General features: G+C 44.3%; 1 protein-coding gene across 1 annotated transcript in view; it reads left to right on the top strand.

Annotated features, from left to right (window-relative positions):
* LOC115083222 (receptor-type tyrosine-protein phosphatase N2-like) overlaps window positions 1–15,346 on the top strand; it is a 1,006,533-nt gene that overhangs the window by 748,629 nt on the left and 242,558 nt on the right. The window contains exon 5 of the mRNA XM_029587031.1: window positions 14,866–15,028. Coding sequence (XP_029442891.1) covers window positions 14,866–15,028 — 163 coding nt within the window. The remainder of the gene's footprint in view (window positions 1–14,865; window positions 15,029–15,346) is intronic.

Raw genomic sequence — 15,346 nt, 5'->3', positions numbered from 1 at the left:
ATTTTTAATCAAATTTCACAAATGCTTACACAATTTTACTAAATATTTAACATACAAGGCATATTCAATTATTGCTGGATCTTACCACCCTCTAAAATCTTAATAAAAACATATACCAACATTCACACCCATTAATACAACTCTCTCCTTACTACACACATATAAAATACAACAATTTATACCAAAATTTGTAAAGAAGAATTCAATCAAATGTAATCAAAATCTGATTATGAAAAGTTAAAATCTTGTTATAGAAAATCAATCAAATATAATTAAAGTCTTGTAGTGGAACGTTGTTGGAGAAGCTTTCCTTTCAACATATGTTATCCTCACAGGTTGGTTGGTATTTATAATTTGTAAAACCAACCATTTTTGTTACATGAAAGTCTGGGTCTGCATCACTGGCCATTGAAAAAGCCCCATTTGCACTTTGGGCATAGAAAAATCAATTTAGCAGAGTGACATGAGTGAATTCGTACTGGACTTTGAAAGATCACTTTATGTTATATGGATTGGTATCGAATAAGCTCATTTGTATTTGAAACTTTCCCCTGATGAAGCACTTGGTTAGAGTATGAAATGGCTAATTCTTTGTCAGGAATATAAGGGAACAAAAATTTTGATGGTGTAAGAAGAAAGCCATTTACAAATTATAAATACCAACCAACAAGGGCCCACGTGAGGATAACATACACCGCATTTATCATATTGATGGAAATTTGCAGTATATAAAAATTGCTAAATAAATTAATAAAAATAAAATATCCATTGCCCTAATAAATATTTTGGAAGGTAAGAACTGAGTTTATTTTGTTGTCTAAAGCTGGATTAAATGCTATTTGGCTTCTAGTAGTACTAGGAAGAAAGGACATGTTTATAAAGCCAGCACATCTATGCAATAGGGATTCTGGCTATACAATTGCTGTTGGGGCTGTATTGATGTCTCCCTGCTGGATATAGCTATCTTTTGCAAAGCAGCTCCACTGCAGCCTGTTCTTGAGGACACTATCATAACAGGACTGCAACAACAAAAAGACAATATTGTGCTGGAAAATTGGTTGATGCACATTATAGATAATTGAATATTGTTAGTAAAGCAGCTGTAAATTTACTTCTGCTATGGATGATGTGTAAGTTAAAAAATAAAGAAAATTAGGCAGATCTTCAGGATTTTAAGGTTGGGGCTATCTAGGGGCAGTGAACACTACTAAACTAGAGTTTGGAGGACCTCTCTCTTAACTGGGAGAAATGGTCATGAACTGTTAAAACTGGCAATGGCATTGACGTGTGCCCCTTTTAAAATCCCCCAATTTACACAGTAGAAGTGGGATGCGTGCACAAGCACTGGCTCATTTAAAATTTGGTGCACATGTGCATGTGGCTAGGCCATTTTATAACATTCCCTCATATGCACGTGTCTGTTATAAAATGGCATTGTTCCTGGGTGCAGGCCAATGAATGCATGCAAATGTGTGCCCATGCGCCGGTTTGAAAGTTAGTGTCCCTGTGTTTCTAAAGTTTTACTATTATTATTAAACATAAGTAATACGAGTTTTAGTTGTACATTTTTGTAAATGCTGTATTTTTCTTGTATTTTTTATTGTTTTATGCACTGTCTTGTTTTCATTTATGAATGTAAGTTCATCATCTGCATTGATCGATGGAAATTGTAGAATATAAGATTTTTAAATGAATAACTATTACTATCAAAATAATGAAAGTATAAGTAATATTACCTTTGTTCAGTCTCTGGTGAAACTCCACCTTGAGTACGGTGTGCAGATGTGAAGACCGCATTTACAAAAGACATTAAAAATGAATGCAATTCAAAAGAGAGTCACCAAGCCATAAGGAGGACAATTTTGAAAGCAATCTAAGGAAACAGGCATGGAGCAAGGCACATAGATCCTCGGGTTTAACATTTTCTCCAGGCAGAACAACTATATGGATGCATAGTTTCAAAACACAGCTATATTGATCTGCTCTTAAAATGAACTGGTGTTAGCGGTAACATCGTGACCTGGTTCTAGGGTTCTTAATAATTAGTCAGATATTGCAGTGGACCAGAGGGTGAATTACCTGCTTTGAGGTTGACCAGACCTTTCAGTGAAAGGAATGCTCTCTTTGAGATGATTCAAATTAAAATAAGTAGCTGGAAGCCATTCGTTGTACTCCCACTGGTGTGTAATAAGTTCAAGGTGACTCTGAACAGCTCTGTTTTTATTTACAGGATGAGTATATCTACAAGTCCCATTCACAGGGAAACTTCACAGGAAATGGCTTCTAATATTTATGCTCTGATACAATTTAATAAGCAGTAATTAATTATATTCTTCATTCCATACAGGAATATATGTTCCTGGGTAAAACATTACCAGAGAAAGGAGCTAATGCCACCAGTGGTTAAGCCAATATCACAATATAACAGGCAAAACAGCTCACTGGTAAAACATTACCAAATAAAAGTTCTGCTACATGCTTAGGCTGACAGGTAGCTCAAGGATAACTAAAGTACTGGCCAAGTCTCTACCTGCAGAAGCTGATGCAGTTGATTCCAGTTAGTATGGTGTAAACCATTTCTTCTCAGGGGCCTCTCCACTATGGGCTGATAAAAGAATTTAGATTGTTTGGGGCTACTTTTCCTTTGCTACAGATCCCCACCACTCGTCTTACCCCAGGGGTGAGTTCTTTCTATGGAGGAAAGCAGATGCTTGTGGCCAGGCGGTGAGGTGACTTTCTTTCTGGTGTGCAGCTGATTAGTGTAAATCTCTTATGCTGATCAGGACAAGAAGTGCAGGGTACAGGATTGGGGGTTCAAAAACGAAGTGGTACTTATTTTGTTAAAAGGTAATCAGTGTCCATGTGATGTAAATGTCTGTATAAATGAATGTCCTTTCTCGATCTCTGCATAAATACTAGGGGTGTGCATTCGTTCCCTACGAATTGGGAATCCCCAACGTATAGGGCCCTATTCGTTGTATTTGTGGGGAAGTGAAACGTATCACGATTCCCTACGAATACAACGAATCTTCACCGAATTATTCGGCCGCCTAAAGGAGCCAATTTAAACAAACCCCCCATCCTCCTGAACCCCTCAAGACTTACCAAAACTCCCTGGTGGTCCAGCGGGGGTCCAGGAGCCATCCCCTGCACTCACACCCTCGGCTGCCGGTTTCAAAATGGCGCCGATAGCCTTTGACCTACTATGTCACAGGGGCTACCGGTGCCATTGGTCAGCCCCTGTGACATGGCCATCAGCACCATCTTGTGCTCCTACCATGTGTCAGGGGCTGACCAATGGCACCTGTGACATAGTAAGGACAAAAGCTATCGGCACCATTTTGATTTCTGACAGCCGACGGGTGGTGCAGGAGATTGCTCCCGGACACCTGCATGATAAAGACATCCCAAACAAGTGGGTCTTACCAATCTCAGTTCCAGTATGGAAAAAATATTGCTCACAGTCTGTTGAAGCTGACCCAGAGAAAAACTCCTGGAAAGGAATGGGTTCTGCTGGATGTGCTGCACTAACCTCTTCGAAGCAGAAAGTAAGGCCAGCCCAGGAGTGGGCTGAGTGGCTGGAATTCTCCATGCTGGTTCAGGAGCTGTAATGGTGAGTTAGTCACTCTTCAGCTTCCCTCCTGTAGACTAGGGGGTCTCTAAACGCATACTAAGAAGTCTTCTAACATATTTTGCGTAATATAGCGACCTCTACGTCAACAGGTTGCTCCATAAAATCATGAAGCCTCTGGTTCTATTGCACAGGGCTACACATGCATCAATTCTCCTCCAGAACTCCAGCTTCACAAATGGCAGAGGCAAAGTCAATTTTATCAGATTTTCAAAGAAACATTACCCAGGTATCAAAGTAGCGGTTTACCTTGCCACTCTATCTTAATGAAATTTGACCTTTAAAGGGTGGCTGGCCTGCACTACAAACCACAGAGACTAAAAGAGCTAAAAAAAAAAAAAAAAGTACTCTACAGAAGAAACGGGAAATGGAAAATGGGATACCGACATTCAAATATCTAGCAGGCATCAATAAGTTACCAGAAGATAGCACTTCCCATAAAGAGAAGTCATCATCATATGAGCTGAAGAGAGGGAAGCTCAAAAGGTCTGTGTGGAAATACTTTTACTGAGAGTTTTGCGGATACCTGGAACTGAGTTCCAGTGAAGTTTATAGGAATCAAAACAGTTGCGGAATTGAAGCCTGCACAGGACAGACTGAATGGGTCTTTAATGGCAGGGGAGGGAGGAAGAAAGCGGCCTAGCAAGCAGGATCTATGATAATAGGCAGGCACAAATGGGCAGACTGGGTGAGCCAGCTCGTACCTTTTTGTGGACATATTCAGTGTTTCTATGTTATATTTAAAGCCTTTGGCAATTTGATCATTTTCAATTGACTATAAAAGAAATTAACATGAAATAGGGATAGCAATGTGATTAACTGTCTCCAAGAACTTCAAATATCTGCGATGCATCGCAGGTGAAGCTGCAGCACAGAGCTGGAGGAAACATGCAAATGGAGGCACTGAAAGAGAATCTTGAAACACTGTTTCTGAACGTATACAAAAAATAAAATAGTTCTGCTCATTTACATCACAGAGAATTATGCGCAGTAATACCCCCTCCCCCCAAAAAAATTATGCAGAATTGATCATTCTTTTTATTTACACAATACATATAGGGGTAGATTTTCAAATAGCGCAAATTGGCCTACTTTTGCTGGCGCATCAGGCGCAAGCAAAAGTAAGCTGGATTTTAGTAGATACGCGCGGAGCCGCGCGTATCTGCTAAAAACCTGGATCGGCGCGCGCAAGGCTATTGATTTTGTATAGCCGGCGCGCGCCGAGCCGCGCAGCCTACACCCGTTCCCTCCGAGGCCGCTCCGAAATCGGAGCGGCCTCGGAGGGAACTTCCTTTTGCCCTCCCCTCACCTTCCCCTCCCTTCCCCTACCTAACCCACCCACCCGGCCCTGTCTAAGCCCCCCCCTTACCTTTGTCGGGGGATTTACGCCTCCCGGAGGGAGGCGTAAATCCCCGCGCGCCAGCGGGCCTCTTGCGCGCCGGGATGCGACCTGGGGGCGGGTACGGAGGGTGCGGCCACGCCCCCGTACCGCCCCGGGCCGTAGCCACGCCCCCATACCCACCCCCAAAACGCTGCCGACACGCCCCGAAAATGCCGCTGCGCTCGGTCCTGCCCCCGACACGCCCCCCTCCGAAAACCCCGGGACTTACGCGAGTCCCGGGGCTCTGCGCGCGCCGGTAGGCCTATGTAAAATAGGCTCACCGGCACGCAGGGCCCTGCTCGCCTAAATCCGCCCGGATTTGGGCGGATTTAGGCGAGCAGGGCTCTGAAAATCCACCCCAAAATGAACATAAGAACATAAGAAATTGCCATGCTGGGTCAGACCAAGGGTCTATCAAGCCCAGCATCCTGTTTCTATCAAAGGCCAAACCAGGCCACAAGAACCTGGCAATTACCCAAACTAAGAAGATCCCATGCTACTGATGCAAAATTGCAGTGGCTATTCCCTAAGTAAACTTGATTAATAGCCGTTAATGGACTTCTCTTCCAAGAACTTATCCAAACCTTTTTTGTACCCAGCTACACTAACTGCACTAACCACATCCTCTGGCAACAAATTCCAGAACTTTATTGTGCGTTGAGTGAAAAATAATTTTCTTCGATTAGTCTTAAATGTGCTACTTGCTAACTTCATGGAATGCCCCCTAGTCCTTCTGTTATTCGAAAGTGTAAATAACAGAGTCACATCTACTCGTTCAAGACCTCTCATGATCTTAAAGATCTCTATCATATCCCCCCTCAGCCATCTCTTCTCCAAGCTGAACAGCCCTAATCTCTTCACCCTTTCCTCATATGGGAGCTATTCCATCCCCTTTATCATTTTCGTTGCCCTTCTCTGTACCTTCTCCATCGCAACTATATCTTTTTTGAGATGCGGCGACCAGAATTGTACACAGTATTCAAGGTATGGTCTCACCATGGAGGGATATAGAGGCATTATGACATTTTCCGTTTTATTAACCATTCCCTTCCTAATAATTCCTAACATTCTGTTTGCTTTTTTGACTGCTGCAGCACACTGAGCCAACGATTTTAAAGTAGAATCCACTATGATGCCGAGATCTTTTTCTGGGTGGTAGCTCCTAATATGGAACCTAACATCGTGTAACTACAGCAAGGGTTATTTTTTCCTATATGCAATACCTTGTACTTGTCCACATTAAATTTCATCTGCCATTTGAATGCCCGATCTTCCAGTCTTGCAAGGTCCTCCTGTAATGTATCACAGTCCGCTTGTGATTTAACTACTCTGAATAATTTTGTATCATCCGCAAATTTGATAACCTCACTTGTCATATTCCTTTCCAGATCATTTATATATATATATTGAAAAGCACCGGTCCAAGTGCAGATCCCTGAGGCACTCCACTGTTTACACTTTTCCACTGAGAAAATTGACCATTTAATCCTACTCTCTGTTTCCTGCTTTTAACCAGTTTGTAATCCACGAAAGGCCATCACCTCCTATCCGATGACTTTTTAGTTTTCATAGAAGCCTCTCATGAGGGACTTTGTCAAACGCCTTCTGAAAATCCAAATACACTACATCTACCGGTTCACCTTTATCCACATGTTTATTAACCCCTTCAAAAAAATGAAGCAGATTTGTTAGGCAAGACGTTTCTTGGGTAAATCCATGTTGACCGTGTTCCATTAAAACATGTCTTTCTCTATGCTCTACGATTTTGATCTTGAGAATAGTTTCCACTATTTTTCCCGGCACTGAAGTCAGGCTCACTGGTCTATAGTTACCTGGATCGCCCCTGGAGCCTTTTTTAAATATTGGGGTTACATTGGCCACCCTCCAGTCTTCAGGTACAATGGATGATTTTAATGATAGGTTACAAATTTTAACTAATAGATCAGAAATTTCATTTTTGAGTTCCTTCAGTACTCTAGGATGCAAACTCTAGGTCCAAGTGATTTGCTACTCTTTAGTTTGTCAATCTGGCCTACTACATCTTCCAGGTTCACAGTGATTTCGTTTGTTCAATTCGTCTGACTCATCACCCCTGAAAACCATCTCCAGAACTGGTATCTCCCCAACATCCTCATTAGTAAACACAGACACAAAAAATTCATTTAGTCTTTCTGCAATGGCCTTATCTTCCCTAAGAGCCCCTTTAACCCCTCAGTCATCTAATGGTCCAACCGACTCCCTCACAGGTTTCTTGCTTCGGATATATTTAAAAAAGATTTTATTATGAGTTTTTGCCTCTATGGCCAACTTAATTTCAAATTCTCTCTTCGCCTGTCTTATCAATGTTTTACACTTAACTTGACAATGCTTATATTTTATCCTATTTTCTTCAGATGGATCCTTTTTCCAATTTTTGAAGGATTTTTTTTTTTTGGCTAAAATAGCCTCTTTCACCTCACCTTTTAACCATGACAGTAATTGTTTTGCCTTCTTTTCACCTTTCTTAATGTGTGGAATACATATGGACTGTGCCTCTAGGATTGTATTTTTAAACAATGTCCAAGCCTGTTGAACACTTTTAACCTTTGCAGCTGCACCTTTCAGTTTTTTTCTAACTATATTCCTCATTTTATCAAAGTTTCCCCTTTGAAAGTTTAGTGTTAGAGCTGCAGATTTACTTATTGTCCTCCTTCCAGTTATTAGTTTAAATTTGATCATGTTATGATCACTGTTGCCAAGTGGCCCCACCACCGTTTCATCTCTCACCAAATCCTGCGTTCCACTAAGAATTAAATCTAAAATAGCTCCCTCTCTTGTTGGTTCCTGAACCAATTGCTCCATGAAGCAGTCATTTATTACAAGAATTGGAATAGTATTTACACATTCTTAGAAATAAATGCAGATACTTAACACTGTGCAATAAAGCTTATATTGTTTTTTCTTCTCCTTTTCAAGAAGACCATCAATTTCTTTCTCTTCCCCTTCTCCCAAGCCATGCACCAACATGCTCTCACTCTCTCTCTCCCTCTCTCTCACTCCTCCTGCCCCTCCCACCTCTAATGCCACTGTTTCATCCTGACTGTCTCTGCCTCCTTTCTATACTAGGCTGCTGACACAGCTCATCCAGGCCGCTGCCGCTGCCTCCCTCCTTCCTGCCTGCAGGGGCCGATGCTGCCTCCTGTTTCCAGCCTGCATGGACTAAATCCACTTCCCTCCATGCAGGTTGATATGACCTTCTGTTTCTAAACCTTATGGCTCAATGCCGTTTCCCATTATGGAGTCCACATGAGCCAATTCTACTTCTTTTTCCAAGCTGTGTAGGCTGAAATCTTCTTGCTACCCACTGTTCACATGCAAGAAGTGAACCGGTATGATGTGTCCCACAAATATCGGTATATTAAAAGTTCATAAATAAATAAATAAATAAAAAATAAGAGAATGGTGAAACTGGCGCACTTACAGTATGCATGATTTGGGAACTATGCTCAGAATTATACAGGCCCATAACTTCATAGTTCCCTGAAGTGTACTCTTTGAACATTTATGAATGACTTTATTGTACATTCAATACTTACACTTAACTTAAATCTTTTTTTTTTATGGCAGGTATTATTAGAGGCAAAGTTTTGATTTTGGCAATATGCAGCCTTAATTTAATTTTCAAATTCAACACAATACTCTAGGATGTATGCAAAACTATTTTTAAGCCCTAAACAGCTTTAACAATAATGTTTTGTGCTTTATTTGAGATTAGCTTTTTTATACTTGGAATTTATTTTTGGGGACATTTTGAAACTGGGACAAAAACAGGCTGCACCGAAGGATGTTATACCATTACCTTGAAACTTGCAGGTACAATGTTCATTCTATCACTTGCACTTGCTTTTTTTATGGGTAGAGTTTCACTGGGAAATTCCGGGAAAGATTTGAAAATGCCGAATATACACATTATTTTCCTCCTCCAACCAAAACATTTATTTCTTTATATATTCAGCCTCTTCCACATTCAATGTATAGGGCGTGTACAACCCTTTGGGAATGCTTCCCCCCCCTCCCCCCGGCACATTGTGGCAGTGACCTTCGGCTGCATTCAGGTAGTGCACTTTCAGACAGAAAACATATAACTTGTGGAAATCCTTTGAAAAATTCTCCTCTTAGGCCTAACTTAAATGTTGTGCCTGTTTGCCACTTTAGTGCTTTTCAGAAATTTATTTACTTAAAATTATTCCTATACTGCCATATCCTATAATCTAGGCGGTTTACACTTAAAAACATCCACTATCAAGTGTCTCATAAAAATTAAAAAATAAACATAAAAAAGCTCAAATAAAAGGGACAAAGTTCCTGGATGTAATAAATGACTGCTTCATGGAGCAATTGGTTCAGGAACCAACAAGAGAGGGAGCTATTTTAGATTTAATTCTTAGTGGAACACAGGATTTGGTGAGAGAGGTAACAGTGGTGGGGCCAATTGGCAATAGTGATCATAATATGATCAAATTTAAAATAATAACTGGAATGGGGACAATAAGTAAATCTACAGCTCTAACACTAAATTTTCAAAAGGGAAACTTTGATAAAATGAGAAAAATAGTTAGAAAAAAACTGAAAGGTGCAGCTGCAAAGGTTAAAAGTGTTCAAAAGGCATGGACATTGTTTCAAAATACAATCCTAGATGCACAGTCTGTTGCGCTGGAGGTGGACCCTTGGCCTGGTGCAGGATTGGTACGGCCCTTTGGTCAGACCCGGAGAGTGCCTGCCACCAGGAGGCGGAGCACAGGAGGAGACAGAGGCTGGAGCTTCACCAATAGCAACCCGGGGTTCCCTCAGGTTGAGACCTTGATTACCCCAGGCCGCCTGGTCTAAGGTGGGCCTCACAGGATCTCCTGGAGAGGAATTGTAGAGGCGTGCCCACCATGAACAAGGGTGCGCAGTCGAGGTCCAAACCAGAATGTCTAGTGGTCACTGGAGGCCAGAACAGAGAGACCGAATGAATGGCGAGGATCAGAGGATCACGGTTAGAGTAGTAGTTCAGAATGGTCAGCCGAAGCAGGGGTCAGTACCTGTAGTCAATCCAGAAGTAGTCAGGCAGAGGTCGGTTCCAGGCAGTGGTCAAGAGTGGTCAGTGTTCAGGCAGAGGTCGGTTCCAGGCAGCGGTTAAGAGTAGTCAGTGTTCAGGCAGAGGTTGGTTCCAGGCAGCGGTCAAGAATAGTCAGGAGCAAGCAATGGTCAGTACCTTGAGATCAGTCTGGAGGGTATTACCAGGGATGGAGAGATGAAGGAACAGGAGACGCTGGAACAGGATACACTGGAGACGCTGGAACAGGAGACACAGGAAATGCTGGAACAGGAGACGCTGGAACAGGAGATGCTGGAACAGGAGACACTGGAAGAGGAGACACTGGAACTGGAAACACTGGAACAGGAACGCTGGAAGGCAAACTAGACACACCGAAGTATACGACCCGATTGCCAAGGCAGGAAGCTAGGGGTTGAGCTGCAGTTTAATACCTGGCTCATGTGACATCAGACATCAGACTCGGGCGCCATCCAAGGTTTTCCCATGCTTGGCCCTTTAACTTGGGGAGGGCTCCGCACACGCATGCTAGGCAGCAGGGCCAACACCGAGGAGGATGCAGGTTCAGCCATGCCCACCCCTCGTACTCCTTATAGGCCTTGAGTATTGTGTCTGCATAGCTAAGCATAGGTCCATATTAAGGATGGGATTTGCTCTCCATACCCAGCTACTCTGCCTCTTCAATCTTCCTTTGGACTCTTAACTCTAACGGGGTACCCCTCCTCGGGGGCCTCACTTGCTTTTCAGGTCGCTATCAGGAAACCGGTACTCGCTTCTTGAGGGCCCATGTTCCCTGACTCGCTGCTGCTCCTACCTTCTCTTCTGCCTGGAAGGATTTGCTATCTTCAATACCAGTGAGTACTACCATCTTCACTTCAGAGCTGTTCCCTGGAACCAGGTACTCGCTCCTCGAGGGCCTGCCTCCGTTCCAGCTCTAGTGCCATCTCCTACGTGGAACCACTGTGTGAGTACATTACCTTCAAGCTTCTCAGCTCTGAAGGATCAGGCACTCGCTCCTCGAGGGCCTGCTCTCCCTATTCTGGGGTTCTCCTTACTGGGGCTTTGTGCATATTCCACTGTACTCATTATTCTCAGTTCTTTCCACTACAGCACTGATACCGGAGGAGTCGCTGTTCCAGCGCCTGAGGGACACTAGCCCAGCCGGGATACTTCTACTACTCACTACTGCCACCTCTGGTGGCTTCATCACATTGTCTAATAAAAGATCAATCTCTGTGTTTGTGTGTCCTAAGCTGAGCCTGACCTGTGGCCCCTCACGGGACTTCCCCCCGTGGGCGTTTTCAACTGCGGACGAGGAAGCCACGAGGTTCCCGGAGTGCCTATGGACCATTGGGACGTGACAACCAGAGAATTGCTGCACAGTGCTGTAGCTCCTACTATGTGAGCCTCCTATTCTTGAGGTTACGAGCACATGCAGGCATTTTTGAAGGGCTTGGATTGGGAGCAGGGTCCGGCCTCAGCTAGTATAATAGTACAATACATTGCAAGGGCTAAAGAAGCAGGGGTCTCCAGGGGCATGGTAGTTAAGCACCTTGCTGGATTCGCCTTTTTTGCCAGGGTTGGTGACCCAACCAGAGTTTTCTTAGTAAGAAAAATGTTGGCTGGATGGAGCCGGGGGTGGGTCATGTGAAGGACGGCAGGAAGCCCATCACACATGAGTTACTTGTGCAGCTATGGAATACCCTACCCGCTGTTTGTAGTTCGGCATTTGAGATTCACCTATTTAGAACTGCCTTCTCGCTGGCTTTCTTCGGGACATTGAGGGTTAGAGAATTGGTAGCAGCCTCCAAAGCTGACTCTAGGTGCAATGGCCTACTGGTAAAAAATGTCCGTATTTGGGATGGGGCATTAACGGTCATGATACATCATTCAAAAACCGATCAGGAGGGCAGGGGAGTCGCGCTATGCCAAAGAACGGTCGAGTCTCAGGTCACTTGTCCCTTAACCAACCTCTAGCATTATTTGGCGTGCAGAGCCACGGGCAGGAATCATCTGTTAACACACATCGACGGAGCACCCTTCATGAAGTATCAGTTCACGGCCATGCTCAAGAAGGTCTTGGCCTATTTAGGTTTCAAGCCCGCCGAGTTCGATATTCACTCGTTCTGGATCGGTGCAGCAACCAGCGCGGCAAGGGTGGGAATAAGCTTAGAGACAATACAGAGGATAGGGAGATGGAAGTCAGCAGCAGTTAACTTGTACATTAGAACTGGGACTGAGGGGAACTAACAATATCATCATTTATGTTACAGGTGAGCCCAGCGGACGAAGGACTGCCTGGATCATCAGACATTCCTTCATTCATTGGGCAGCCAGTAGAGCGAGTGAGAGGCCATACAGGACCTGGGACCGGCACCATACGGGGTACACATAGAATGGATCGGCCATCGTAGTATGATATGGGAACAACTGTTATCACTGAAGTGGAATCGCGCAGCCGCTCACACTCAGCCACAAGTCATTCTCATTCACTTGAGTGGCAATGACTTTGGCAGGGTACTTACCAGACAGTTGCTGAAGGATATTAGGGAAGACCTCAAGTTAATAGCTGTGATGTTTAGAAACACTCGATTGTTATGGTCCGATATCATACCACGGAGAAAATGTGTGATTCAAAGCTATGGAATAGGGGGCACCAGAAACTGAATCGGCAGATAGGCACATGCATTCATAGTCTGGGGAGTCGTCAGATACAGCACAAGTGGGCAGACATGCAATGCAAAGGGTTCTACCAAGAGGATCTTGTTCATCTTCTGATATTAGGCAGGACTTATTTAATAACTCCCTGCAGGAAGAGTTGGAGGCGTCCCTGGGCATCTGAGAAGAGGCAGCCACAGCTATGTTTGGGGGGGGGGGGGAGGGCATGGGGCAAGTAACCCACTACCTCATGCTGGTGGTGGGATACCCGAGCTGGGGCGGCATGGCAATGTCATGCCGGAAGTGCCAACTACAAAAAGGGTGGGTTAGGTCTGGTGTAGAAAGACTGCCAACAGGTCAGTGACGTGCAGGGTGCCCCAAGGTGTGGTCGCCCTTGCTCGAAGCATTGGGGGGGGGGGGGCAGTTGCACCATGCCGTCTTGCTTGAAGGCAGCGGATGGTTGATCTTCACCTGACATGGGTATGTCAGTTATCAGTTATGTTTTGATTAATAAAGCTGTGGCCTTTTGTAACCCACCACAGAGTCCTGTGTTTGATTGAGGTGAGGAAAGGGGCGTATGGGGTATCGGGGAGGGGCAAGAAAGTGGGCAGAGAGCTGTGTAGAACGGAGTGGGGGAGCATCCTGGCTGCCAGAGTTATGAGAGAACCTGCCCTCCCCACCTGGCATCGCCCGGTTTGTCGTTAACCTGGCGTCCAGTGGGGGGGGAGGGGGGCTCCCTCCCCGCAGTTACCCTCTCTGTAGGGGGACAAAGGAGGCAGGCTGCATGGCGCTCCAACAGCAGTAAACCCCACATCTTGTGAGATTTTAGCCGCAGAGACACGGTGCGTTGATGATGTGACCACGTGCGTGTCATCAATGTGATGCATGTGCCAGCATCGTGATGCATGCATCATTGCACGCGTCATCGGGGGGATGATTAGTGCTCTGCGATTATGTGTGCGGGCCAATTTAAAGGCTCAGCCCATCGCCCGAGGTGCCATTTTCAGTCTCGCATCCCTACCCTCCTACCCCCCCAATTGGCATAGTCCACCCAGTATATCTTCCCAGGCAGCGCGAGTGTCTCATGTTAAATAGTGGTATCAGGCTTGTTCCACAGGTAGCATTAGTACTCAATGTTAGATAGCCATATCAGTTATGTTATGTATCATTTCATTGTTCATGTCACAGCTTTGGGGTTGAATGTAAGCAGGGGTGGGGAATACCTGAGCTGGGGCGGCACAGCAATGTCATGCCGGAAATGCCAACTATAAAAATGGTGGGTTAAGTCCGGTGTAGGACGATTGCCAATAGATCAATGGCTCACGGGGCGTCCCAAGGTGTGGTCCCCCTTGCTTGAAGCGACGGGGGGGGGGGGGGGGGTGCCGGTTGCTCCATGCCGTCTTGTTCGAACGCGGCGGATGGTTGATCTTCACATGGCTCAGGTATGTTAGTTATCAGTTATGTTTTGATTAATAAAGCTGCGGCCTTTTGTTACCTACTACAAAGTCCCGTGTTTCATTGAGGTGGCGAAAGGGACGCATGGGGGAAGAAGGTGGGCAGACAACGGAATGGAACGGAGTGGGGGAGCATCCTCTCAGTCAGTTATGGTCTAATTCTGTTCTGCGGTATCCCTAGCAATAGAGAGTTGCAATGTTCTGTCCAGTGTTTGAATTCAAGGCGCAAAGCTGTAGTGCTTTTCTGTTTGTGCAGGATCACTCTGAAATGCATCTTTGTGCAAATACATTGCCCTCATCATTGCAAATTTACTCTGGCTTGCATGAAGAGTGTAAAGCTGACCTATATATTAAATAAATATACCTGAAAAATACGTGATTCCTGTGGAATCTGAGCTGCAGTTATGAGAGCTTCTCCCACACGAAAGGCGCTGCTGGTTTCTTTTGTCCAGGATGAGTCATTTCTATTCTGCTGTATGACTGTATCCAACTTTTCTAATTAATACCCTGATCTGATGCATACAGTGTGTCAGATTTCCTTACCGAACAAGGATTTTAACGAGGGGCTCTTGTTCAGAGATACGAATGAGTGGAACTTTGTTATTGTTCTTATGGTACGTTAATCATCTGTAGTAACTGTACTTATTTTGGTCTTGATGCACAGGGCTTCAAAGCAGGGGGCGGATAATGAAAGGAATTATGAATTGGAGAAGGATGTGAACTTTGCGAAGTCGTTTCAACAGTACTTACCATACCTGGGATTCGTGCAGCAGCCGGCGCTGTCAAGCCTGTATTCGAGGACAAAGGCCGAAAAGTCTCCAATTAAGGTGGTAACAGTCACTGCATAAACAACAGAGTTAAATCAACCTGCAGGCGTCACAGATTGAGAAAGAAACGTTTATGCTGAATACTAGATTCTCCGATATCTGTCAAAACACACTGATATTTAAAAAAACCCAACTGCTTTCCTTTTTTATAATGTGATGTTTTAGCTTATTTCCTTAATTTTCTGTTATTATGAATCTTAAAAAAAGTAATTGTGTACTATATAGTGGCATATGTTTTAAAGCTCCAGCCATTCATGGCTAGCTACAGTGAAACTAATGAAGCCACAGTGGATTGCCAAAGGAAATTTGCCACTGAAT

This window comes from Rhinatrema bivittatum, chromosome 2 (assembly GCF_901001135.1).
Source record: "Rhinatrema bivittatum chromosome 2, aRhiBiv1.1, whole genome shotgun sequence".
NCBI lineage: Eukaryota > Metazoa > Chordata > Amphibia > Gymnophiona > Rhinatrematidae > Rhinatrema > Rhinatrema bivittatum.
Note: the sequence above shows the minus strand (reverse complement) of the source record. Positions and strands in the feature narration are given on the sequence as shown.